This window comes from Tyto alba, unplaced genomic scaffold (genome assembly GCF_018691265.1).
Source record: "Tyto alba isolate M040663 unplaced genomic scaffold, T.alba_DEE_v4.0 Super-Scaffold_18, whole genome shotgun sequence".
NCBI classification, from domain to species: Eukaryota; Metazoa; Chordata; class Aves; order Strigiformes; family Tytonidae; genus Tyto; species Tyto alba.
Window position 1 is genome coordinate 29,397,133 of NW_024881280.1, and position 27,430 is coordinate 29,424,562.

The 27,430-nt window shown below is 40.1% G+C and overlaps 1 protein-coding gene across 2 annotated transcripts; it reads left to right on the forward strand.

The window, feature by feature from the left end:
• Positions 1 to 1,546: 1,546 nt before the first annotated feature.
• ZC3H14 (zinc finger CCCH-type containing 14) lies at positions 1,547 to 26,048 on the forward strand. Of its 2 annotated transcripts, none has more exons than XM_042790883.1 (17): positions 1,547 to 1,667; positions 2,528 to 2,570; positions 5,872 to 5,986; positions 8,988 to 9,028; positions 9,382 to 9,577; positions 9,929 to 10,349; positions 12,234 to 12,394; positions 13,461 to 13,561; positions 16,232 to 16,387; positions 17,892 to 17,966; positions 18,429 to 18,585; positions 19,739 to 19,962; positions 22,068 to 22,188; positions 22,935 to 23,071; positions 24,072 to 24,166; positions 25,054 to 25,160; positions 25,774 to 26,048. In XM_042790883.1, exons 1-17 carry the CDS (start codon positions 1,632 to 1,634, stop codon positions 25,778 to 25,780), a joined length of 2,193 nt encoding a protein of 730 aa, XP_042646817.1. In that variant the 5' UTR covers positions 1,547 to 1,631; the 3' UTR covers positions 25,781 to 26,048. The 2 variants fall into 2 exon arrangements, with proteins under 2 accessions (XP_042646817.1, XP_042646818.1); XM_042790884.1 differs by having other exon boundaries at positions 9,929 to 10,097.
• The last annotated feature ends 1,382 nt before the right edge of the window (positions 26,049 to 27,430 follow it).

Below are 27,430 nucleotides of genomic sequence, written 5' to 3' on the forward strand. Positions count from 1 at the left end.
AAAATGCTAGAAAAAGGAGCATAAAATGTATCTATTACATGCTTGAAGCCTGAAATTTCATGTTTGCCAGATTCATTTTCACTTGTAAGGCACTGTAAAATGTTGAACCATGTTCTACTAATTAAGGTTATAGAATTCTCCTGTTAGAAGAAAACAGGTAGTTTTCCTACACATAACGCAGCGGTGAACTTGAAGCAATGAGCTCCTGTTGTTATTCACAAATGATATGGCTTTTTAAAATATTATTTCTTTCTAAAGTAAATGTTAGTTATGAAATACACACAGATCATACTTCTGTCCTTCAATAATTATTTTTCTTGTTCCAATAATAAAGTAATACAATTTATTTGACATCTTAAAGAGAGCAAAACACGTCTCTTGAATGTTAAAATGGAATGTTGTAATTAAACTAATCTGTTACTAGTTGTATCTCACTGTAACACCGGTGTAAGTCAGGCAAACAGCTCAGATCATTAGCAATAATTAGTCTACGCTATCTCTGTGTGATGTTTGGTTTATATTAGGAGCAGTGATGCAGAAAGAGATTAATACAGCTGTTAACTACAACGCCTGGAGATCATTTTACCCAGTGGCATTACTTGTAAAAGACCCTTTATCTGTAGTCTGGGCTTTCTATAATGTTACTACTCACTAATCAGCTGAAGCGGAGCTGGGACATTGGTAAAAACCATGAATGGTATGGCTCAAACATGACTTGAACACAGTTTTTCCTCCCTTGTAGCAATGAGGCTCGTAGATGCTAAAACTTCTAAAACCAAAAAAAAAAAAAAAAAAAAAAGACAAGAAAAAAAAGCATGTTGTTTTAAGGCTTATCAGTCACAGAACTAAAATTCAATAGTACAATACTTTCATAGTCTGGCTGTAGTATGGCACTGAAAGATACTTTCATACTTCATGTCTTGCTATACCACAATATATTTGGTTTTTAACAAAGAGATAGTTACATCTTCAATTTTTGTGCTTTTTCAGAAAGAGCATTAATATTAAAACAACCTTGTAGCTAATCTTACGGTATTGCTAATTTGCCTAAACCACGTGCCATGACTTTATAAACCAGCTATATACAAACCAGCGAGGAAGAGCGAGCTTAAAAAAAGCTGAATTCACTAGCGCGGTTAAGAGTAGACCCTCTGACCCGCCGCTATTTAGAAACACGCTAGAAGGAAGACACGTTTGCTTTTTCCGCTCCAGGGCCGGGCTGTCGGGTGCTGCCCGGGGCTGGCAGGGCCGGCCAGGCCGCAGCCGCGGGCCCGGCGAGGGGCGCCCCAGGGCGGCCGAGCCCCGCTGTCCCGCCGGCCGGGGCTGCCGGCCCCCCGTCTCCCCGCCGGCCCCCCGGCCGGGGCTGCCGGCCCCCCGTCTCCCCGCCGGGGCTGCCGGTCCCCCGTCTCCCCGCCACCGCCGCCGCCCCAGGGTGACCCCGGCCCACCGGGCCGCCCGCGCCGCTGCGGGACGGGCTGAGGGGGGGCGAGCGCAGGCCCCGCCCCGGCAGGGGGCGCCGTCACGGCCGCGGCCCGGCAGGGGGCGCCGCTGGCGGAGGCCGCGCACTCGCTCTCCGGCGCGGCCTGCGGCGGGAGCGGAACCGGGAGCGGGGAGGGGGCAGCGGCGCGGCCATGGAGATCGGCACCGAGATCAGCCGCAAGATCCGGGTGAGGGAGAAGCAGCCGGGTCGCTCCCCCTCCACCCGCGCCCGGGGCCTGACCCCGCTTGTGTGGGGCGAGGGCCCGGCCGGGGGCCGAGGCGCGGGCCTCCCTGCGGCCTCCCCCCACCAGGCGCGGGTGTGGCGGCGCCGCTGCGGGCCCTGCACGGCCGAGCCCCTTCCCCCGGCGGGAGGAGGCGGCGGGGCCAACCCCCAGCCGGGCCGGGGTTACCGGGAGCCTTCGGCCTCAGGGCTCGGCGGGGCGGGGCGCCGGCAGCAGAGTCGTTGTTTTGGGAAGCGGAGGCGGGGTCCTGCCGTGTCCCGGCGGGCAGCTGCCGTGTCTCCCCTGGAGCTGGAGCTCTCGCTTGGGACGCGGGCCCGGAACCGGGAGCCCAGCGTTCCGGTGGAAGCCCCCTTTACCGTCAGGTTTTGTCAGCTGCCGCCACTCAGCAATCACAGCGTGAAAATCCTGGCAGTTTTTTTTGTTTTGTTTTGTTTTTTTTTTTTTTTCTTGCCGAAGCGGGAACCACCTTTTCTCAAACCGTCCGGGATGCGTTTACTTTGCACCTTATGAGCCCGGGTGGTCTCTGCGTTAAAAAGGGCAGCTGGGACTGGGAGGTTGTCTGTTAGCACCATGGAACTGGTATATAGGATATACGGTAGAGAGTGTGAGATTCCTAGCAGTTCATGTTACTCAGCTGTCAATACCTCACTGTTTCAACGTTTATATCTTAAAAGCAGTGGAGAATAGAAGTAATATGTTAAACCAACATATTCGAACAGTTAATGAGATTGCTAAGTCTCCCGCTGTTTTGCAGTTAAAGATACATTGTTGCTCCATCCCTTAAATGTTATTTCATTATTTTTTAGGGTGCTATAAAAGGAAAGTTGCAGGAGCTGGGGGCTTATGTTGGTAAGTTTCATCATGTATTTAACAATCTTCTTTAGGTTCGTTGTTGTTAGATAGGAAAGAACTCGCTAGTTAATGGAACAGCATATTTGCTTATTATTACTTGTGTTACTGCATACAGAAACCTTAATCATGAGATGGATTATGTGAAATGCTGGACTAGTATGAAAGAAAAAAGACCTACTTTACAAAATATGTATAGTCTAAGCCCAAGAAGAGGCAGCATGTGGATATTGGTGCATGAAGAACTAAAAGGAAATAACTAAGGCAGCTGACAGTCTTCCCTTTCAAGGAGAAATGGTGGCAAGGGATTTGAAAGAAAAACAAACAGTGATGTGCCTGTGAATATTTAAGGAAGATTCTTTGAAGCACAAGGAGAAACATTATATAAAACAAGATCCTTGCAAATATAACGGCAGTTACCTGTGACAGCTCTGAGATGGAGTCAGTATTAGACAACTTTTCAATAACCTTTTGAATTCAGGATGAGACATTTGTCGAAGTTAGGAGAAAATAAATTACTGTAAGACAGAGATAGGCTCACTGTTTATAGAAGGTGGAAAGGCCATGTCAGAAACATTACGTAGGACAAATCTGCAAAATGTAAGATTTTTGAATTAGCTGTTAGGAGGAAAACTAAGAGCTATGTTAAGCTAGTGTTGATGAAACATGTAACTGAATCTTAGAGGCAAGGTGAGATTTTATTTTGAATTGTGGGGAGAGAGATACGAGCAGTGTGAATGTTGTGGGTGTTGTTTTTTTCCCTGAATCCAGAATTAAATGGATATTGCACTTCAGAACAGCTGTTTTTTACAGCAGTAAAAGCTGGTAATTTAACACAGTGTTCTGTTGGAAGCAGAATACCTCAGTCCTGCAACTGCCTTGTCTTCGATGCTTCTTGGAGTTCAGGTGAAGATCAGGAATTAAGAGCATAGTTCAGAGATCCTGTGAGTTGCAGGACCAAGTCTGTAGTTTGATCTAGAATTCAACTAATTTCCTATTTAAATGGGAACATTGTATTTATGGAATCAAAATGTATTGACTCCATTGAAGGGAGTTACCTACAAACTGATGTTCTGAACTCAGCAGGTGCCAAGGAATTGTGTTTAGAATTTTTTTATTGTAAGGTTGTCTTTTTTCACAGTCTCAGAAGTTATCTTTTTCAGTAACATTATTTTTTTTTTTTTTTTAACAGTCATTCCAGGTTTCAGTTTCTCTGTCCTTGTTTCTTTGTTTGCTTTTTCTTGAGTTTCTGAAAAAAATCTTTCTTATCTCTAATACCAGGACGATGGAAGAATACTAGTAATTCTTGATTCCAACTACGGCTGGTTATTCTTTCTCTGTTTTGATTTTCTGTTTCCTGTATTCAGAAAGTACTTCCCAAGATCAGCATACAATGTCTGCACTTTGTTCTTAGTCAGATTCTGAACTTCTTTAAATAACTTTGTATTCCTTATCGCCAAATCTGATTTCCCTTGGTCTCTTTTTTTGCTTTTAAACCACTTTTGCCAAATTTCTGTCATTTTTCAGGTTTCTTTTCTTGACTAGGGTAGTTTGCACAACTACTCGAGTAATGGTTTTCAAAAACTCTATTTCTTCTTTTAGGTAACTGGTAACAAAAGTAGGTTCTCCCTCATTCTAGGCTATGTGAGCGGGAACTATGCTTTTGTTTCTTTCTGTAACTACTAGTTCTTTTCTTTCAAAAACTCTTCTACAACAAGACATGTTGAAACTTATTTGTTGTGTAGAACTTACAAAGGAAAAATTCATATCTGTAAAGCAAAATATAGTTAAATGTTCTTCAGTTGTCAAAATTTTCGAAAGGCTGTAGTTGTGCATACAATTTAAAATGGCATAAGCCAACAGAGTCACTGAGAGAAGCAGTTGTTTTTGTTCTTGCATTCTTTCGTTCCTTTTTCTATCGTATTCTAACAGGTAATTGTGCTAACTTATGTTTTGATCTATACTTAAGGTATCTTCTTTACTTTATCATAGGTTGAACCACCTGAAAAGCTGATCGGGTGTAAGAGTAGCTTGACCAAAAAGTAAAATTCATTCTAAGTTCCTAGATCTTTGTCTCCATCCATCTTTTGCAACTTGTAGTGTACATTAAAAACAAAAACAAACAAAAAACATAACCAAACAAAAAGAAAAAAAAAAACAACAAAACAAAAAAACACAAACAAACAAACAAAACAACCCACCAAACCACCAAAAAAAAGTTAGGGTTTTGGCTAGGAACGTTTTACATTGGAACACTTGAATAGTGATAGTGGAGTGCAGGTGCAATGTATGAATGTTATTTCTGTGGTCTAGGGTACAGAGGAATTATTACAGGGTACATAGACACAGAAGAAAGACAATTCCTTTGATTTCTATTTAAGATTTTTAATTTTTTAGGTCTTTTTAATGTTGTGTGCAGACTTAACTTGATGAAATGAGTACAGTTATGTTAGTGCCTTGGTTCAAATGCACAATTTGAAGTGGATTTCCCAACTATCTTCACTTACTATTGTTACGTTCGTGTCATGGAGTGGTATTGAAGAACATGAGGTGTTTGATTAAACTAAATTGACATATGTGCTCAAGAAGCATACCTAATTCCCTTGAGCAACAAATGTGCCATTCAGTCCTTCAGAGTAGACCAGAGCTATGCTAGAGTAAAAAGCTGAATACCAAATTCCCCAAACCCTTAATGTATTAAAGTTAGATTCTGAGCACCTTCCTGTCCTTTCTGATGAGTAGGTGTACCCCGTGTGAGCAGTCCAGCAAGGGAATGGATTTTTTTTTTTTGGAGGGGGGGGCAGGGGCGGGGAGATAGAAAATCTGGAAGTTAATACAGTTTTGATTTGTTTAACGCACAAGTCAGAAAGGGATAATTATCTGTTTGGTCTTTGTATTAAAGGAAATTTGGCAAGGAAAAGATGCTCCATTTGGCAATATTTGAAGTGATGAAAATTGTAGATGGTTGTTAGTGTTCAAGTAAAAGGGTACAGGCAGCAGAGTGCCTTTGTTTTATCTTGTCCTTTTGGGGTTTTATTTACTCACTTTTAAAATATTTTAAATTTAACTTCAGCTTATGCTCTTGTGAAGCTGATGATCTTTTATTCTTCACTCGTAGTTGAGACTTGTATTGAGCCTCAGAGAAAATTGAAGTCTTGTTAATTGCTGACCTAATCCTCTGCTTGCAGAGTCTTTATAGAAAAGGTGGAAAAAAAATAAATCTGGTTACATGTTGAAGGATGTTTGCTATGTCTTTTATGATTTATCATACTTTAAACCAACATATTTCTCTTTCCATTAGATGAAGAGCTCCCTGATTATATTATGGTTATGGTGGCCAATAAGAAAAGTCAGGAGCAGATGACAGAAGACCTTTCCCTTTTCCTTGGAAACAACACTGTCAGGTTTACTGTCTGGTATGTTTGTAAGCTACTTGTCACACTTACTAGTAATCAGGGCTGCTTTCTATAAGTGAAACATGAGAATTTAAGAAGTTACTTATTTTCCTGTTGTGTAATTTACATTAATCCAAGCTTTTCCTTTGCAGGTGTAATAAGTAAATTATTTTTAGTCTGTTAAGAGCTAGGCTATTGTAGTGATAATTAAGTGGCAAAGGACTGGAGCACTTATATTCTTTCTTTGCTCATAAGTCCAGTCAAATTTTTGACTGAAGTGTGAAATACTCAGGTAAGTGAGGGCAATATGTTGACTTAAAACCATATTATTCCTGCAAAGCCCACTGTGAGCATGAGAGTAGTTAGTTGAAAAACTTCTTTGCTTTTGTGCTAATTTTATGCTTCAGATTAAGGTTGTGCATGGGAATTATTGTATCGGGACAGATGAGCAGTGAGTCTAATTCTGTATACTGTCTTTGAAAAGGCTTAGCATGAAATGTTTAGATATTCCCACCTCTCAGGCTGTTTGTTTATTACCACCACCCAGCTCTACAAAACAAAAGTAGAACCCCAGAATTATTGTGAGCAGGACAAATTAGCAACATATGAACTCTTTTTTAAAACTTCTGACAGTGTGGATTAATTTATGTTATGCTGCATGACAGCCTTAGTGATGGTATTTCTTGTGCATTTTCTAATACTGAATTTGGCTTACAGTGTTAACCTTTAATTAATTCCATGTTTCAGAGTATCCAAGCAGATATTTTACTCTAGAGATTTTTTTTTTTGCTTTCAGTTGTGTGTTTTTCCAAGTGAATCTTATTTCTGAGTCTCTAAGTGCATATCATTTTAAGGAACGTTATTTTGTTTTGTATAGATTAGAGAAATACTACATTTTTTCTGCTTTTTCAGTTTGTTTCCTTTGAAATTTTCATACTGACTGGTTACACTAACTTCCAGTATTTCTTCTGTGTGATTAGTCAAGTTCCCCTTTATTTGGTTAGGAGCTTTTATGCTATTAAATAGCAGTGAGAAACATTTTAGAAGTTGGGTATGTTATGAAACCATAAACATTGACAGAAAGTGAAAATTAGTTTCAGATATCGCAGTTCACTGCATTAACTGTTTAAGCTGATGGATTTCCATGTGACAGTGTTACTTATCTGGTTATAATTTGAGTTTGCTTTCAAAGTTTTCATTTTTTTCCTGGCAGTTGTCAAAAATACAAGAAAGGCGTGGAATTAAGCATACACCCCTTTTTTTAAAAAGTGTACAGGCATTTATGTTCATTGTTACCTCTTGTGGCCTGCCGAGGCAAAACTTTTGAGTTTTGCTGTATCAGTAAATCATGCAGTTGTCTTTCTCGTAGTTTTGAAAATCAGACAGGTTAGTGAGGTTTACAAGTTGATGTGAGGGTAACTCAGTACTATGGTTTTGAGTGAATCCTGATATACAGCAAGAAATAACACAATAATATATAGCAGAAAACACTTTTATGTCTTTGTAAATGAAACTAAAACTTTATTGAAAAAAATAATAGATGTAGAGAAAGCAAATGTCAGCAGGGAAATCAAGGTTATTAATATATATATTTAGAACTAGGTATCAACTATATGTAGATATTATACCTCCTGCTGGTTTGGACACCTGCTTAAATTCCAAATGTAATGAGTCTTTTGATCTCAATCCAGTATCCCCATTTGCTTCTAAATACAAATTCACCATCGGAGTGCTTTATCGGGAAACAAAGCAGGTATTGGTTAAAAGAATGATGGAAAAGAAGACAAGATGAAACCTATGTAATAGGCTGTAAGAGGACTGATGGAGAAAAATTAAATGAGATTGTAGTTGGGAGTTCTATATGCTTTTATTTCTTCTAAGGACAGCGCAGAATGTTTACATCCTCTGTGTCTCTGGCTAAATACAATACTCAGCAGGGTCTGCCTTCCTTGGTTTGTCTCTGTAGCTGGTAATTTGGGGCCATGTGGCCGACGTTTCACAGCAATTCTGTGGCAGACCTGGCAATCCTGCTGGTTGGCCAACGCTTCTTAGTCTGAACCAAGTGTCAGGTCACAGTTATCTGGAAGTCAGTGCGAAAACTGATATGCATCAGCAGAGCTTAGTTGATGAAACTTTTAAGAGTGTTCTAGTGAAAATTCACAAGGAGGTGAGTATAAGCCCTTCCTATACTGCCATGCAGTCTTACTTTTCCCAGTTTTCAATGTTTTTTTCCTTAACTCCTTTCCAATACCCAGTCTAAATTATGGGGATGCCCATGATCAGGTTAGAATTACAAGTAGGATATGCATTTAAGTGTTGGGATTTTTAAATTTTTTTTTTCTTTTCTTTCTTCTCACTGTAATGTGTATTTATATTTAAGCAGCCTTATTATTTGATAGCCTTTTGATTTTCTGTATTGCTTCAGCTTGGTGACTTTTCACAGGCAAATGTCAAATTTGGTACCTCGCTGAAACGTTACTGCTCACTGACGTGTCTCAAAGAGTATTGTTGGTATATACAAAGCATGCTGGAAGAATCCTGAGTATGTTAAATGATGTGAACTGTATATTGTTTAGATTTATATTTAGAATTATGTTGTAACTCTGCTGTGTAATTAAAGTTTCATTTACCAAGTAAAATTTTCAGCTGTGCTTTCAGCTTCTAACTTAGGTTTTTTGAATCGCTCCTTTTGAAGATACTTAACTCACACTATTAATGCAATGAAAGAGTGGAAAGTACCAGCTTTAATTATGCAAACCAATGAAATGCCAAAAGCAGATGATGTGATCTGACACTACTTGCATGTATGAAGACTCACTGGAAGCAATATACTTATGGCTTCCCTTTTGAGGTTAAACATACGTCAGCTGATGGAAAGTGAAGTCTTAGATAAATTAACTGCTTGTTATAGGGGGGGAAAGGCAGTTGGTTTCTGGAAGATGATTATTCTGAATGTAAGTTAAAGTTCTTTTATTTCTCCTTTTCATCTTTTGCTTCCTTCCCTGTCCCCCATCTATTTCAGGCTCCATGGTGTTTTGGATAAGCTGAGATCTGTGACTACCGGTAAGTAAGATAATTAAATTTTGAGTGAAAGTAGGCTTATATTTTCTGCATAGTGTTGCGTGTCTAATGAGGTTTCAAAAAAGATGTTAGCTGACTGTTTTGTTAATTTTCAATTTATATGGTCTTTTGGGTCCTGACTCTTAGAAAATTGCTTTATATTTTAAAATAATTTATTTCTGAGTCCAGGATTTATTTCTGCATGTTTCTTGCTGATATTTTCAGCTGAAACAGCTTTCAGCTTGTTGTGCGTTCAGATCTGTGCAATGTATTGTTTGCGGTTTCTTAACTGTATTTACTGCAAAATCTGTATTGCTGTGCCTTGATGTAAAAATGAAAAATACCTGTCTCCACAGAACCAACTAGTGTAAAATCTTCGGAATCTAATATCTTAGAGACCAGCCTTCCTTCCAGCAAAAGCAGCTCATCTGTGAGCGATGAGAGGAGGCGTGAGGATATCTTGCCACCTCTTGCAGTTTCCAGCACACGGACTGAAAGAAATGACTCAAGAGTTTCAACTAGCTCACAGGAGCAAAGGAACACTGCTTCACGGTAAAGCTTCTGGTTACTTACTTACACACATTCAGACAGTAGTTGTGTGATTGTAGTAGCCATTCTGAAGAGCACAGATACTTGAAAATATCATAGTAGTTTTGAAGAGTAAAGCACTGCTACAATTTGTTGCATAAAAATATTAAGTCAGAAATTAAGTTCCATTTCTTCAAGCAACAGATAGGTTTAGATTAATTAACCAAACTAAAAATAATGATCAGTATGTCAGATTTGTATAAGCAGTAATGCCTTAATGATTCTTCCCAGCTAGTTTTGTTTAAAAGGCAGTTCTCATTTTCCAGAACTTTATTTGCAGATGAGTTAATAGTTGGCAATTTCTTATTTTATCAGGCAGTCTTGTGAAGATGGTTCTGCATCCCGCTTAACATCTACAGTCAAGCCTTTGAGGGAATTGTCACCTTCTGAAGCTGTAATTGACATTAAACCCGAACCAGATGATCTAATTGATGAAGACCTAAACTTCGTGCAGGAGAATCCTTTGTCACGGAAGAAACCTATTGTAACTGTCACTTATGGTTCTTCTCGTCCTTCTGCTGAAATCTACCGACCACCAGCTAGCAGGAGTGCAGATGGCAATATACATGTGCACAGATTGTCACAACAGGGCACCTTACAGGGGAGCTGGCAGTTAGACAGACAAAGCTGCAGGTCTTTGGAAACAGGCCAGCCATGCAATTCGGAAGCATTTGGCAGCTTAGCAGAAAGTTACAGACCCACCTCCAAACTTAGTGCTGATAAAGTAGGCAGTGAGGTTAGTACAATCTAAACTACTGCAGAATTTTACACTTGCTAGGAACCTAAATTATTACATACACTTCCAGTAAAATCTTGACCTCAGAGAAATCAAAGGACTTCTGTCACTGATACCAGTAGGTTTGGGATTTCATTCTTTGAATCCACTGATAAAAAGAAATTGTATAGTTTAACATCATCATCTGACAGGTTGCTGCATCTCAGTTAATTAGGTTGTACATCCTCATGCCATATTGAGTTGGACTAATTGGTTAGCACATTACGATGCATGTGATGAATCAGAAATAATAATTTTCATCTTTAGATCATTGGAACAGCATGATCTTCCATAAGTGCTATGTCAGTCTCCAGCTTTACACAATTCTGTAAATCAGTATTTTTGGGATGCTGTTTATTCACATGCACACTAGATACATATTAGTCTCAAAAGCCTGGATACGTTGCTTATTAGGATTTTTAATATTACTACACTGTGTGGAACCATTGCATTTAAGAACTCTGAGATGAGTGTTGTGCAAGGACAAACTAAAAGGTGATTGCTGCCCTACATACTTTGGAGGCCACACTAAGCAGGCAGGGTGATAGTCCTAGCTGATAGTTTTAAGACTACCCTTATGAATCAGTTGAGAACCCTTTGTGAGAGGAATCAAGATTGTTATGGCTGTTAGTGTTGTAACAAAGCAGGAATTTTACGTACCTTGTATTCCAAGTGCATGTGTGGTTGTTACTGCTTATATAGTTCTCTGTCTTTGCTGCTTCTTTCTTAGTTCTGTATAAACAACAAGGGATTTTATTGAGAAATCTATAATGCTTTACAAAGAAATATGCTGATGTTCTTGTTTCTTAAGATGGGGAAATGAGAAAGAATATAGTGGCTTGTTTGAGGCTGTGCATAAGTCACTGATGAATGACAGCTACGTCTCTCCTTGGAAATGTTAGAAAGAGGTCTTGTGATAATTTTCTGCTATTACTATTTCATGAATCATGTCCAGAAGAGGGCTGTGTCAGGAGCGTTTTTTAGAACTGTGGACCTTTGCTGTATTCCACCTTATTTTAGACAAGTTCTTGTGCTTTGAGAAGTTTTCCCTTTAAAAAGGTCATTTCTTTAGGTATTGGGCTTTTTACTGTGTGAATACTCTGTATTAGTGTAGTCCAGGTCCATCCCTTAGGATGTTTCTTTCTCCCTGGAGGATATAGGATCATTTAAAGAGTACTGTGTACAAACCTGGCATCCAGATGCCTCATTGTGCTCCTGGTAGTTCTGTGCTGAGTGCTGATTCCAGCAAGAAATATTGCTTTCTCCTCTGCTTTCACACAGCCTAGCATTTAAATTTGTCACTACTCCATGCGCTGTGGTGTGGTGAGTGGCTGTGTCAGAACAGGGACCTTGCACTGCCTAAACTGGACCATCCTGGCTCTGCTCAGCTATTAGCATCCTTGGAATATGTCAGCTTGCTGGAAAGGAATCTTTACACTAATCAAAAATTAGAGTTGATATAGAGGAGCAAGTCATTCATACTGATTTCACTTGGTCAGACTTTCAACAGGTGCATCTTAAAGGGTAGCATGAATTTCTTAGGAAAACCTTGCTTTCCCTGTAGATGTTGGATAAATTGTCTGTGCTTTAGACGTTTTTCTTCTCCTTTTCTACATGTTATTTAGAGTTACATTTTTAATGCGATGTTTCAGTGTAAACATGTCTCATTTTCATATTCCCTAGTGCTGTCACTTGTTTCTGCAGACAGTACAGTAGTCCTAGACTCATGCAGCTTGAATGGAAGTTCTCCATCTTCTGGCTATAGGTAGAATTACAGTATTTTCTTTGCTGGCTTATTAATACATGTTTTATGCTAAATTAATTGTTTCGGTTGCTCTGTTGTAGGAAGAAAGCTCCAGGAAGAGACGGTTGCCTGTCGTAAGCTCAGTAGTCAAAGTGAAAAAGTTCTGTAATGATGGGGAAGATGAGGAGGAGGAAGACGACTACGGATCACGAACAGGAAGCATCTCCAGCAGTGTATCTGTACCTGCAAAGCCAGAAAGAAGGTACTTAAAAATCTCAGTGATTCTGTGTGGTTTCAGGAATGAATTTAATGAACAAAACTTCGAAAGTGGAAGCTGGGGAAGACTGTTTAGTTTTGAAAATTGACAGCCAAATTCAGTAAGCTGTTTTTATACTTTTTGTACTATCTCAGAACTCTGTGGGTGAGATGTCTGTTTATAGCACCCTTTTTCCTCTGATTTTCTAACTTGTTTTTATTATTGTGCGTAAGCTGCAACAGAATGTGAAATTTTACACTATTTGGGAAAAGTTTATTGGCAAAAGTATATGAATGTTTCAGACCAGGTATTTAATGTGGTAATTTTCCAGGAGTTTTAATTGCTTTGTTTTTATTTCGGGAATAGTTTTCAAACCAACTGTCACTTGTTCTGTAGGTGTTTTTAACTTTTCAAAAGACTTTAGAGGTTTTTCCTACTCCCTAATTCTGTCTGAATGTCAGGTGTCAGTCAAAGTACATCAGTGGTTTGTATCTGATTTCCAGTAATAAGAAGAAGAACATTTAAACTAGGGAAGAGATGGTTCTACTGTTCTACAGTACTAGCTTGTACAAGATTTGTTTTAAGCTAGTACACTTTATTGAATTTATCTTCAGCACCACAGAACATTTATCTGATTTAAACTTCCTTATTGTTGACAGAAAACTTGTTTTATAACTAATATGTTTTTGATAGAGTCAGTTTTCAGCTGGATCTTACTCCCCGAGGCAACTGCAGAATTACTAGTGCCAGCACAAACATAGTAACAGGCAAGTGAGGGGCAGAGGTGGGCAGAAGTAAATGGCAGAGTTTGTGCCTTTCAGATGCAGCATGGTTTTACAGCAGCTTAAGCTGAGTGGTGAAATCATGCCTCTGGTCTTCCGTTTCTGAGAGCGTTTTGTGGATCCCCATCCACGCACAGAATAGATTAACAAGCTGAAAACAATATGGATAAAGTGATTTTAGATGATGATTTCTATCAGTATCATGCATAACTTAACCTGTTGAAATATCTGTGTTTAACATTTATACAGTTGCTGTTGCAATTAATTTTTTTTTTTTTTATCTCCTATAGACCTTCATTGCCACCTTCAAAACAAGCCAATAAGAATTTGATACTGAAAGCGATCTCTGAGGCACAGGAATCGGTTACAAAAACAACCAATTATTCCACTGGTAATTAGCATTATTTTTGTTTGTGCTAAGCTATAATATTTCCAAGCCCTATTTTACAAATCCAAGCTAAAGATAGCTTGATAAAGATAGGGATAAAACAGAATGTTAAATAGTGCATGTCAGTGATACACGTAAGGGATTTTCCATGCCCTGTGAACATTACATTAATCTTCAGTGATGACTTATGAAAACATAAAAAAGGGAGGAAAGAGCTATTTAAAATATATTAATCAAGATACTAAGTGTGTAAAGTGTATAGGTATAAAATGGAAGTGCCAGAAGCGTTCTGAAGTTGATAGTTGCCAAAGGGAAAGTGTTCAGAATTAGGCAGGTGGCTTGATCTTTTTTCCCTTTTTGCACTCTCCTCCCTTCTGAGAGGGGAGGAGAAAAAAGCCAAACAGCAAAAAATCAAAATGCACTGGATATAGCTAATAGAAGCACAAAATAACAAGCAACATACCGACTGATATATCAGCATATAGGTCTTTAAACAGTGAGTCTGCAGTTTTAGTTCAGTGATTTTACGTATTGAGTAGAAGTTGATAAGGCAACTGGGCAGTTGCCTGTGTGTAGGCATTCAGTTCTCCTAGCTAGGAGAGACTTCTGCTGAAGAAGGGCGAATCCAGCTGTTACCTTGCATGCTTTCATTTCACTGGGTGCTAATAAACCTAGCGTTGTCAGCAGGAAGCATTGCGCTTTGCCAGGGAAGGAGCATTCACTGAACTACCTAAACCATGACTTTTACGTTGTCTGGAGCAAGACTGAAAGCTATCCAAAATCTTTTGCCTGCTCTCTATCAAAACCTGCAACCTAACTGTAAGAAACACGTATCTTCCTTCTACATTAACATATTTACAAAATGGTCATTGTGAACTTCTTCCCTGTTTTCTTGTCATTACTTGTATTTTCAAGGTTGCACAGGTGCTGATAAGTAGATCTGGAGGCATGAGATGTGTATGGAGTTTTCTGTGTTCAAAGGCTCTTGAATTTGCGGAGATGTCTGTGCATTTTAGAAGTGGGATATAGACTGAGCTGGTTTTAAAACAGAATAAATTGTAGGGATGACTAATAAAGATTGTGGCCAGGCTTAGAATTGAAAAATTAGCTGAGAATAGTTCTAGTGAATCATTGAATTGCCTGACTACTTACAAACTATATTTCACACAGGAAATGAAATTCTAAAAGAAAATGATGATTCTTCATTAATAGCAAATAATATAAGTGCCTCCCAAACATTAGGAGCTTGTCTTCATTCTAGATGGTAAGCAGAATGAGGAGTTTGTTGTGAAAAGAGGTAGGAGCACTGATACTGCTAACTTTTGATGCCAGTTATGCAGCAAGGAGTGTTAATGGTGGAAAAAGCAGCAACACAGGGAGCAGTACTTTGAGGTAATGCAGGAAGCTCCTTCCTGTGTACATAGCAATATGGCAGGAAATACAGAACGTAGCCAGAAAGTGTTAAAATTTATTAAAACTATTGATTTTCAATAGTAGTGATCCTGTGGTTTGGCGTACCAGCGTGAGAATATTTCAGTGGAGAGACCAAAAAGCACTGCTTTGTGTTTTAATACAAAGGCGATTTGTGAATTTTATCTGAAGTGTCATGCAGGTTTTTCCACTTCAGAGGTAATATTTCATGTATTTTTAAAAGTATTTTGAATGGAATATGGAAATAAGCTAATTTGAAATACAAATATAAATCAAAATATTAAGATCATAAATGATAAATCCAGTACTGAGTGGTACCTTTTAGTTGTACGTGTCAGAATTGAATCCTGATGTGATATTCCATCAAGGGAAGAATATGCTTAGATTTTCACAACCAGTTCTGATGGTCTCAGCAGAAGCCAAGGGAAGAAGTCAACCTGTTATCCTGCCATGCCCAAATTCCATGCTACAGCTACCTGCAAGGAGGTTGTAGCGAGGTGGGTGTTGGTCTCTTTTCCCAACTAACAAGTGATAGGACAAGTGGAAAGGCACCAGGGGAGGTTTAGACTGGATGTTAGGAAAAATTTCTTCACTGAGAAAGGGTTGTCAAGCACTGGAACAGGCTGCCCAGGGAAGTGGTTGTGTCACCGTCCCTGGAGGTATTTAAAAGATCTGTAGGTGTGGTGCTTGGGGACATGGTTTGGTGGTGAACCTGGCAGTGTTGGGTTTTGGACTTGATCGCCTTAAGGGTCTTCTACAACCTAAATGATTCTATGATTCTACTGTCATCAAGTTTTATACTCTATTTGCAAGCACCTTAGCATAGGATAGTTGGCATTGTATGAAAAGTACACACTGATAATCCACGATTGCTTATATGAAGGCTGGAATGAAAAGTGATTTCAATACCATAAGAAAATACCAAATTAATTATGTGTGGAGATGGATGAATGAATACTTTGCTGGTGTCACTCTAATCTTTCCCATGCTGTTTTGTTTTACAAGTACATATCATGAGGTGCCACTCATATACTGCTCTATGCACATGCACAAATGTGCTTTCACACTAAGAATTTTGCAGGTAGTTAAATAGGATTTTTGTGGCGACAGATGCTTGGGATTTATTTTTGCATGTGTCTGTGTGTGTAGGAATTAGAATTATTTTAGCAACATATGTAAAAATAACACTGTGGTGTGATTGGGTTGTGTGTAAATGATTTATCACTGTCTCTTTACTTAAAGTTCCACAGAAACAGACTGTTCCAGTTGCACCAAGAACTCGAATTAGCCCCGAAGAATCTCAGCTAGAAGTAATCCATGTGCAGAACAGACTACCTGCTCTGAGTTCTCAGCTTCAAGTAGAAGAGCCAAAGGAGCAGACAGTTGAAGGAATTCAAGGTCATCTGACCATATTCTTTAAAATTTACACCAGGGAATGTCATTTTACAACAGGCTAAGCAGAGAAAAGAAATGCTTTTAATTTTTTAGTCAGCATCGAAAGTTGCATATGGAAATGCCCTGAAAACCAAGAAGCTTCCTAAAGCATGGCCGTAAGACAGATACGTACAGACAGACACATCCATACACACACAGATATAACCTCAGAGGAATTAATCAGTAAGCAAAGAGTGTTACAGCATTCTGGCATATCACTGAAGAATAATTTTGCATAAGCCAATGTGTCCGTTTATATTGGGAGAACTTCTCTTTACCCATCCTTTGCGGTTTTGTCCTTAATATCATGTAGCGGTAATTCCGTCATTAAACTTGTGTGAGAGAGACTACATTTGGAATAATTTTGAAGCACGTGAAGTATTAAAAGATTATTTCCAATGTATTGTTACCACACAAATAGTTCTAATATTTTTTTTGTGTAAATAATGGAGTACTATATTTGCTGTTGTGGGACGGCTGATACCATGGTAACTGTGTGAAGATTAAGCTTTGGTTTTACTTCTGTTATTGAACTCCTGGAGGAAAATGGGGTAACATTTAAAGGCAATCAAAGTATCTTTTCAACATGTTTTTGTTACAAATAAAGAAGTGTGTGTGCCTGTGTCTGTGTTAGTTACAAAGAATCAGAAATAAGATTGTGGCAAAGCTCTTCTGTAAGAAGTTAGTGCACCTATTGCTAAGTGTTTAGGTGTTTAGACTATTGAGTGAAATGAGGTTTAAGACCTTTGATTACATCAGCTCACAGTCATTGTTAAGGAATGCTAAACACCTGCCATTAGAAAAAAAAAAATCACTTTTTCAGTGTCATTTCTTATATAGATGTATTTGGAATGTTTCTGCCAACATAAAATAGTTGAAATTGTATCTGTAGAGTATGTCAGAAGAAGCTTTATCGGTTTTTGAATTAATGTTCAGAAAATATTTGTGCTAATTTTGCCATTGAAATGGAAATGGCAGCTTGCTTAGGAAACCTACAGAAAGCAAAATATTTTTTTTCAAATTGTAAGTCAAATGTAGAACAGTGCTACTCGGCTTTGTTTCACCTCTTTTAAGAAGACCATAAAGTAGTCCCTTGTTAGCTGCTTTCTTTGTGTGTGTTCTCTGAATAGTCAACAGCTCTACAAATGAGGAAGAACTTGGCCGTTACAAGTTGCCGTACCCACAGAGCCCTAGTTTGCCCTGAGCAATGATTAGGGGAAGGACTGGAGTCTTTCAGTATTTAGGTTTGCCACACCATCTGGCTGGAGAAAACTTGTTACTGTTTCTGAAACAATGAGAAAGGTGTTCATAACAAGGAGAATGGCTCCTTTTTGTTAGAAGTGTGGAGTTTTTTATTGTTTTTTTTAATCAAAGGAATTAGAATCAGGTCTTTATATCTTAATCTATACTTTAATTTTGACATGCAGTAAAATATAACTACTGATTTTTGGTTTTTTGTTTTTTTTAGGAGCTGAACAAAAGGAGCTTTCTTCTCGGCTCCAGATCGATCCTGTGATTGAAGATACTTTGCAAGTGGCTCAAGGTTAAGTCTTGTGATCTTTTACTCCTAAATAAAAAACACTAGTTTTCAAATTGAACCCTACTGGTCAGTCAGTGTTAAAATACAACTTCCTTTTCAGTTAATTGTACTGATTTCTAGAATTTTCTAGTTTTTACATCTCTAAGGAATAAAAGCATTACATCAGTAGGTGTTCAAAGCCTAAGAGATTTTGGAGGTGCGTGGACCCCCTGCAGTACTGTTCCAGCACAGCCATTCCAGTAAAAAAGTTTCCTGGTCTGGCCAAATATGGCCCAATGCTCCTGCTGATCCACTTCTGTGGAATAAGCATGGAAGTAAAAATGTTTACTGGAAGCTACTAGTAAGAAATTAAAACAAAATAAAATTAGCTTATCAGCAATGTAGATTGATATTAAAAAATATAAGTTAACAGTACAACTATAACTTAATTTTTCTCTTTTCTATGTAATTTTTCTCCCAATTCAGATTACTATGATGCAGAATCTATGGTCCACACAGATACTAGGTCGTTTATCCTGAAGAAGCCCAAATTATCTGAGGAAATAGTGCCACAGAGTCAGCAGTTGGGAAAGAGGGCTACAGAGGCAATACGAGTACTCTCAGGACGTCTAATACAGACAAGGTAAAAAGTGACTACTTTCAGGGCTGTTGGGAGTCAGAATGCCTCTCTGAGGTTTAGGTAGAATCAGTCAGTCGTACCTGTGCTTTGTCAGTCCTCAGAACAATGTGATGTACTTCATCACTGTGGGCTGCTCTGAGAAACTGTTAATGTTTCCTTTCCACGAGTGGCTTTAAACAGCCTGTGTTAATTAACAATAAAACCACCAGTGAACACCCAAACCCAAAAGGATGACCCCGCAGTGTCACAGGTGAAAGCTCTGACTGTGCTACAGGAGAGAGGTAAAATTTTGCATGTGAATAGGTCACGTTCTGACTGCTTGAACTTGAAAGCTCTGGCTTGTGGTGTTTTCAATGTGTTGGTTTTCTCTCTTCTTAAAGGCGTTCTGTGCTGTAGTTGCTTTTAGCCTAATCTCATAGAGAAGCAAAGTTTCTACCGTCACTGTTGGTCAAAGAGGAGAACTCCGTAATGTGTTTCCAAATACTTAGAATCTCGTGCTGTTCAGGAAATCCCTCGGGTGAAATGGGTGGGACAGTGGAACATTGGAGAAAATGTATGCATCTCCTGTTCTTATACTCTGTCTTTTATCCACACTGACTACGGCCAGATACGGGATTCCACATTAGACTGATCTTTCGATGAGGCTGAGTGTCAAAGTTCTTAGTGTCAGTATTTCAGTTTTCTCTTCCTGGTGCTAAACTTTTACACCGTGTTTCATAATGCACTGTTCAGTGTTCTTGAGGAGGGCACCTGTTTTGTGTGTTAAAAGGTTCATGATTCCAAGGATGGCATTTACCCTCACTTTTTTTGTCTCAAAACTATAAAATCCTCAAGACATCAGTCGCTTTCATTTAACCATGTCTGTAAATGAGCTTTCAGATCTGTCTGTTGAGCAGAATGCAACAAACTGAAATATACCTGGCAAATTCTCTGCTGCATGCCACTGAAAGCTGTATTTCTTACTAGTGCTTCAGGGAGGCTAGAAGGCAAACTGTTAATTGGAGGACATGAATAGCAGTATTAGAAGGTTTGCTATTGCGTGACTCTCCATAGATTACCTTGTACTACTTTTAGTTACTAGTGCAGCTCACTTTTAAGGAAACCTCTCAAGCCAGAGAATCTATTTTTACTACGTTTTTTTTTTTTGTTTTGATAGAGACCAGCTTGCACAGCCAGAGAAACCTGCTAGTCCCAAGTTCATCGTGACACTGGACGGTGTGCCCAGCCCACCAGGATACCTTTCTGATCAAGAAGAGGAAGAGATGTGTATAACTGAGGGATTAAAGCCGGTTATCCAAAATATGTGTGCTGGAAAAGGATTAAAAGGCCTTCGAGCACATCAGATGCAAATTGTAACCAGGCAGCTAGAGAGCTGTGACGGTAATTATGCTTACCAACGGGGTCTAACATTAATGTGGTGGAGTGGTTGTGGGTAGAACTCCTGGGTATATCGTTCTTAAGAAATCAAACTGATGATGTTTATTGTTCAAATGAGAACATTCTTTAGGGAAATTAAATGTGGTAGCTCGGTGGGGCCATATCTTTAGAAGCCTTTATCTTGGTAAACTAGAGCAATACAGCACAGAGGTAATTCTCCACACATCTCAGTACTGGTAAAATTTGGGTTTTTTCTTTGAAAATGTAGTTTGCCTTCCTTGCCAGAAGTCTGCACTTCTGGTTGACCCATTGTCGTTTGTCCCCATGCTGATGGACAGATTTTATGATGAATATTTTGCTGTGCCTTGAACTTTAAAAAATACATCAGGTGATATTAATGTTTCTGTCTAGCTTTGTGATTTCAAAAGGAGCCTGTTAAGTACAAGGTGTGGGTAGAGTCAAGTTGCTAGAATCTCTGAAAGCAGAACTTAAACAGTGTATTATTTTCCTTGAAGGCTTGCGTATTCAGGATACCTTTTGAATAACATGGGAAATTGTTTGCTGAAGCATATGTTTGAATTGTTTAGAATGCTGGCACAGTGATGAAAAATAGAGGATATTAGTTTGTCACAGACCTGTTAAATACTTGAATACTTGACTTAAGGCCATGCACGGATTTTTATTTTTTTTTTAGTTCTCTTATGAACAAAAAGATAATTTATTTTCCATTGTAGCAATGCATCTAGATTTTCTGAACTAAACAAAGAATAGCCTTTGATGCTATACAGAGAACTCTTAAATTTCATGGATCCAGCTGTAATGCAATTACGAGAGAACCATGGGGGTAAAGCAGATCTTTTAAGTCCGTGTCCTTTCAGTTCCACTGGCTGCAAAAGTACTATGTGTATCAGGCAGTCTTGAAGAAAGGAGTAGTACGTATGCATTGGCACAGTTTTATTAGTACAGTCAAATACACAGATTTGTGCTTTTACTGGTGTAGTCCCTTTCATACACCTGACTAAAACTGTTTGGTACAGGAGAGCGTTGCCGATCGGGTTGTATCTCTGTTAGGGGGTTTATTTGATTAGCTCTGATGGCCCGAAGTAACGGGGCTGTGACTGAAGCGTGGAAGTGATCTGTGCGAGCAGTGTGGGTTTGCACTGGGGTAGTGTCACCTGGCTGCGGGGCACTGCAAGGAGCAGGCACAAATGAGGCGGAGGGTGGAATGAAGCTGGAGCAAGTGTGTCCCTAGTAAGATCAGAGAGGTAAGTCACGCAGTCCTGGAAAGCCCCGAAAAGGCAAAGGTTTAAGCAGCTCAGTGAAAATAAGACAACAGTGAAGGTGTGCGCTTAGTTGCCTGAATTTGCAGAATGTGGGTTTAGAAACAATCTTAAATAGGAGAAAGTCAAGGTCCCAGATTCCCGTAAGAGTAGTGAAGGTATTGCAGATTTCAGCTTGGAATTTCTTAAAATACTTTTCGGATTAGAGTATGGGTTCAGGTAACTGAAGTAAATGTGGTATCTGTCCAAGCAAATTACGTAAAAGTGGCTCTTTTTCAATGTGTTTCCTAATAAATCATATCTGATTAGTGTAAAAATTGATTTTTTTACTTTACCTCTTGAAATAATTTTCTAGAGCCAAAAATATCTTGGGGGAAGGAAGCCTAACTATTATTAACACACGGTTCAGCAGAACAATCATAGCTGAGGTCCAACTGAAGAATCTTTGTCTTGTCTGATCAAGATCTGGTCTGTTTGACTTTCACACCTCAATTTGGATTTGTGAAGAAAATGAATTTATTTTGCTTGTAAACAGTGCAAGTTTCATCTTTTATCACCAAAAGTCTTCTGTCACTCCCATATTATGGTTTCTTTCACTTTGTAGTTTTGGAAATTATCTTCAGATAATGTGACTGTACATAAATTTTGACCATCGTGACTTTTTTGATGAATAGGGGCTTGTCAAGAGTTGGGTTAAAGGAGAGAATGAGAAATATTATGAATTTCAGTTATGCTCTATCGTGTATGCCAAGTTGCATATGGAATCATGAAGGTGCCAGCTTGGTTTTTGGTTTTGTTTTTTTTTTTCCTTTTTTCTTTCCTTCCTAGTGGATATGGAAGAGTTAAATGTGCTGCAAAAACAAGAGAAAGTGCTTGAGCGCTGCAAGTACTGGCCTGCCTGTAAAAATGGAGATGAATGTGTGTACCATCACCCCACCCTGCCTTGCAAGTGAGTAGCGCAAAGCTGATCCACCTCACCTGTTATTTTTACTTTTATTTCGGTGCTACAGATTTCCCTTCTGTGTTAGTAACTATTCCAAGGCTGGTGTGTTTGTGTTGCTCAGAGATGTGGGAATTGGTGTCTTCTTAAAACAAGAGGCACTCTTTTGCCAGCTGTCAGAATGCTTTTGAACGTGTTGGGGGAGCGTTACGTGGGAATGCAGTGATTTTTCATTGGAAACCAAAGGCCAAGTCTTGAGTGTGCGCTGTACCTTTGCCTTCTCTTCCACAAGAAGCCACAGTCTTGAAAAAACATTTCTGTTTTGAGGTAAATGTCACCGGATTGGGTAGCTTTACTTACCCATTTGAATGTTCTTTTAACATCTGACATAACTAACTTCAAAACAGCCCTTTCTCTCCAGTAAATGAACGGGATTCGTTAGCTCTGTGCCACTCTGGGCGAAGGTCTGAATTCACAGTGCCTCTGCTGCTCTGCACGGCCCACTGAGAACAAATAATGTGTCTTAGCTTGCTCCCGGACGCCACCGAGTGCGAGAGAGTTCAGTTATTTACTGCCCGTGGAGTGTCCCTGTCCCCAGGGGAGACGACCACAGACGGGCTCCGTGAGGGGCGAGCTCGCCTGCGCAGGCCCTCTTGTAGTTCTGGCTCTCTGAGATGTTCTGGCTTTCGTGCACAAAAGCTGCTTGGGGATTTTGCTCCAAGGATGGGCTTATGACTTAATTTCTTTTCCCTCAGAGTTTTTCCTAACTGCAAATTTGCTGATAAATGCTTGTTCATCCATCCAAACTGTAAATACGATGCAAAGTGCACTAAGCCAGACTGTCCTTACACTCATGCCAGTCGACGAACCCCCCATCCGCCTCCTAAACCAGGTGAGCACCTCTTATTTTTCTGACCTTTAAAGGAAAATGCTGAAGGGAAAGCAGTGTATTTGGAAGAAGAAACTGACAGTGGCTGAAAAAATAATCTTTTGCTCGATTTGACTTAATTTTTTTTCCAACTCTTAATGCTAGATGAAGAATAATAATCCAGTTTTATAAGAACTGAACGCTCTTATGCAAGAGCCCATATGAATCTCTGCAAGGCCGAAGTGGTGACTTGCACAAACAGTCCCTTCTTCCGCAGGGATTAGCCAGCATTGCAGTTTTACTCAAATTGGTTTCTTAAATCAGATACCTGTTGTACAAAGAGCTTGTGACACAAATTCAAACCAGAGGTTTCTGTGTTTGCGTGAACATTTTTTTTCTTTAATTACACCGTAGGGGTTAACTTTATGTAATGATGAGGTTACCCGGTGAAGGCAACAGCTGTTTGGATTGCACTCGGTATTTCTGAGCCTTTGACCGGGGGCCTTTCCTGCCCTGAAGTCATGATCTCTAGGAGGTGCTTTAGCCCTCGGTGATGGTACCGTGCAGTTCCTGTGCCAGAAGGCCGAGGACAAGGTGCTCATCTCCCGCACCGGTTCCAGCAGCTCCCGCTCTCCCTGGGAAGCGCGCGGCCTGCGCCCTGCAGTCGGGTCAGCTTCAGCTCCAACGGGCTTCCTGCTGCCCGAGTTTAGCATTTCAGTGTCTCTGCCTACCAGAATCTCTGCTTAGTTTGTTGGAAGCATTGCCACGGCCACAGTACTTTCTGTCCTGAAACGAAGAACCGAGACTAACGACTGCCTGGGAGCCTCGTCCTGCCCCGGGACGAGATCCACAGAGCGCACGGCGATGCGCTTCCCGTAGGTCTCGCAGAACTTTGGTGTATTATAAAATGTAATTTCTTGCAGAAGAATTGATGTATTCTAAGTTTGTGTGGAACTACGTTTAAAAAGAAGGCCGTTTATTCTGATCCAGACTCACTTCCTGTTCTTTTCTTTTCTACCCTTAGCACCGCTACCCACACCATCGATACCCTCCACTAGTCCGCTGTGCAAGTTTTTTCCAGCTTGTAAGAAAATGGAATGTCCATTTTACCACCCGAAAGTAAGAACTATCTCCTATCTCCTCCTTTCTAGAAAGATACTTGAAATATGTTACTTTGGGTCAGGAGGTGCCACTAGCGTTTCACACTTTTTGCTTTTACTTTTCACATTTTAACTCGGCATATGGAAAAGCAGTGACTTAAAGGATTTGTAAAATTTTATTTTAAAATAATGTTTCCACCAGCTGCTTCTGGGGAGTTTCATACAGGCAGCCAGCCACAGCACTTGTCAAAAATCTGCCCAGGCAGGACGGTGGGGGGGCAGAGGAGGAGGAGGAGGAGGAGGACATCTTACAGCCTTGATGGAAGGAATAAGTTTCAGACTCTTGACTGCTCGTTCAGATGTGCTGCAGTACACAAGAACTTTAAAGATTGCCTAGCTATCCTGGGGTATATTAGTATGATTTATAGAGTACAAGGGTTTGTAAGTCAGGCACTCGTATAGAATTGTGCCCCTGCCTGTTCTTACACCAGGAGGCTCTGTGCTTTTTCAAGGCCTTGCACTGCTGAAATGCGCTGGGGCCCCCCGTTGTTATCAGCCGGATTCTCTGGCTTTTCCCTCTGACCCCCAGATAAAGCCGTGTCGCGCTCCCAACTTGTACACACGGAGCAGCTGAAACTGAACTCTGGAAACACTTAAGGAGCGTCCAGCTGTCAGCGCGGTGGCAGCTTTGGAGCATCTAACTCAATTAAAAACTCTTGAAGAAGGATTTCCTTCGGTCCTGGGCTTGGACTGATGGCACTGGTCTGTGCAGCCGCTGCTTCAGTTCTCTAGGGGGGGTCTCAGTCACACGGAGACGCAGTCTGGTGTACTCACTGGAGACTGGCTTGTTCAGGAGTGCAGGCAGCCGCCTTCGAGAAGCCTCTTCTGAAACGCTTTTGTTTTTAGCATTGTAGATTTAACACCCAGTGTACAAGGCCAGACTGCGCTTTTTACCATCCGACTATCGCTGTACCTCCACGCCATGCCTTGAAATGGACTCGGACTCAAACCAGGTGAGATGCTTTTTCTCCAGTTTTATTTTTCTTGGTCGGGTTTAAGCGTGTGTGTCACAAAGGTAATTTTACTGACAGCAGTAACGTGTGTGTGACGAACAGTGAAGGTTCTATGAAGTGAGATGCCTGTTATAGGCATCCTTCAAGAAAACTCTGGGCTGTTTGTACTACTAAAAATGAGCATTAACTAATGTGACCCAACACTGAAAGCCAAGTGCCCTGCGGGTAGATTATGGCAGAGACTGGAATCCTGACCAGGACACGTTGTGTTTACTGGGTTTTACTTGAACAAAGCTGAAAATCCAACACTGACTCTCCTTTACCTTGTGTCCAAGCTGTCTTTTCCACAAACGTTCAGATGCTTCTCGGAGTGTTTCTGGCAGAACAGCCCACCCTTGTCACCTATCCCTGCTTTCAGAAACTCGTAGCAAACTTCCCCACGTGGCAGCCATCTGTCTTCAAGGCGGTCGCATCACGTGAGCCTTTCACTCCAACTAATCCCATCTGCAGTGGTCGTAATCCCTCCAGGGCGGGACACAGATCAGTTCTCCCATCACCTGCACAGACTGGTAGGATTGTCACTTACCTGAATTGGTTTTCTTTTTCTCCTAAGTGAATGATTATGACACAACTCGGGATGGAACTTCGCCTCCCTTGGACAGCAGCGGAAGATTAACCACCAGGGGCACAGGATGTTAGAAGAATTCATGCATTTTGAACTTTTAATACACATTGTTTTCATAAAATGAGGTTGATTGCATACTTGAAATGTCTCTAATTTTCCAAGTTTGTAAGTTTGAGCAATTTTGCATTTTTTTTACACTGTAAGAAGAAAATGTCTGTGCAAGGAAAGTTTTACTTTAAATTCCATTAAAAACTTTCAAAGCAGCTTTTGCGTTCTGTTTGGGTCATTTGTTTTGCTAAAGATCAGGGGTGCTGAAGGGACTGGTGAGTGTATCAGCAGCAGGGCTCGGAAAGCTCGGCCCTGCCCCTGGGTCAGGGTAGCAGTACTTTGTTCAGCAGCTGTTCGGCACAAGGCGTGTGACTCGACGCCTCACCCGCTCCCAGGGGAAAAGGGATGGAAGGGGTTTGGCTTTGGGGCATTTTTTCATGGAATAGTCATCAGCCTACCCCTGATGCTTTCTCAAATGAGGAAAAAAAAACAGACAAGAGAACAGAAACGCTTCATAAGCAAGAACAAGTAACGGGAGCGTGCTTCATTTAAAAAGCCTACAAAATGAAATACAACTTCACTTGGAAATAAATGGTTTCAGATGTCCACACTTACACCAGGAAGAGAGGACTCTCCTTCTGAAGAATCTGGTTTTCTTCCAGTACACCTGACTACTGGGCAGACATTGTAATTACCTCATTTGAGAAAGTTCCTGTGACTTCCATTGCAAAAAATCATCCCAGGAGGTGACCATAAATACATTTAAAGTGGTGTATTATAATGATGAAAGTATTGAGCAGTAACATAAATGCGCTTTTTTATTAAATCTTTTGTATCTTTTGGGGAACTACATTTTCACAAAAATATACAAAAGAATTTCTTTTTACAAATATTTACATTCAATATCAGAAAACAATGTTAGCTACATATTTTAAACTTAAATTTGACAAATATAGTCTTGAATTCTGAAACTTAACACTCAGGAAAGTTTGGTTGTTTTTTTGTGAAATAAAGTACTCAAAGTTGGTATTTAAATTTAAAAAAATCTTAATGCAAAAACCTGACACTTAATTCTTTTATATATATGTATTTTAAATAGACATATAATGTTGTTACAGGGATTAGATGTTCATGGTGGAAACCAGAACGGAGTACACTTAAAACCATGATCCTTATTACAGTAATACATGACCATACCTTTGGACTAGTTTAAAATACTTTCTGTTTGTTTGTTTGTTAAAGCAAGAGGGATGGATTATCCGACACACTTCATAATGAAACACAACGAACCGGAACAGACAACTGCATTTTACGCTTAAAGAACTACAGTAAAACATTCTCCTAAGGTGGCCTGCCAGGGGAGCGGGGGAGGAGAGGGCGTGCTCTCGCGCGATGAGGAGCAATGCTGAAATGGATTTCCAGGTGAACGATTGCAAAGTGTGTTATTTCCCTACAGAGTTTTCCCATGCCTTCAGCAGCCGACCCTTTCAGAAACAGCCGCCCCCGTGAAGCCATTTTCCTTTTCAGTGTGAGAGGAGGAGGAGGAGATAATTTGTCAGGGCAGCAGAAAACCGATACAGCCTCCACCGCTGAATTT

Coding starts and splice junctions, on each gene's coding strand:
- ZC3H14 (XM_042790883.1), top strand. CDS start 1,632: ATGGAGATCGGCACCGAGATCAGCCGCAAGATCCGG. Junction 5,987..8,987: donor ACTGTCAGGTTTACTGTCTG/GTATGTTTGTAA, acceptor CATCTATTTCAG/GCTCCATGGTGTTTTGGATA. Junction 24,167..25,053: donor GTCCATTTTACCACCCGAAA/GTAAGAACTATC, acceptor TTTTGTTTTTAG/CATTGTAGATTTAACACCCA.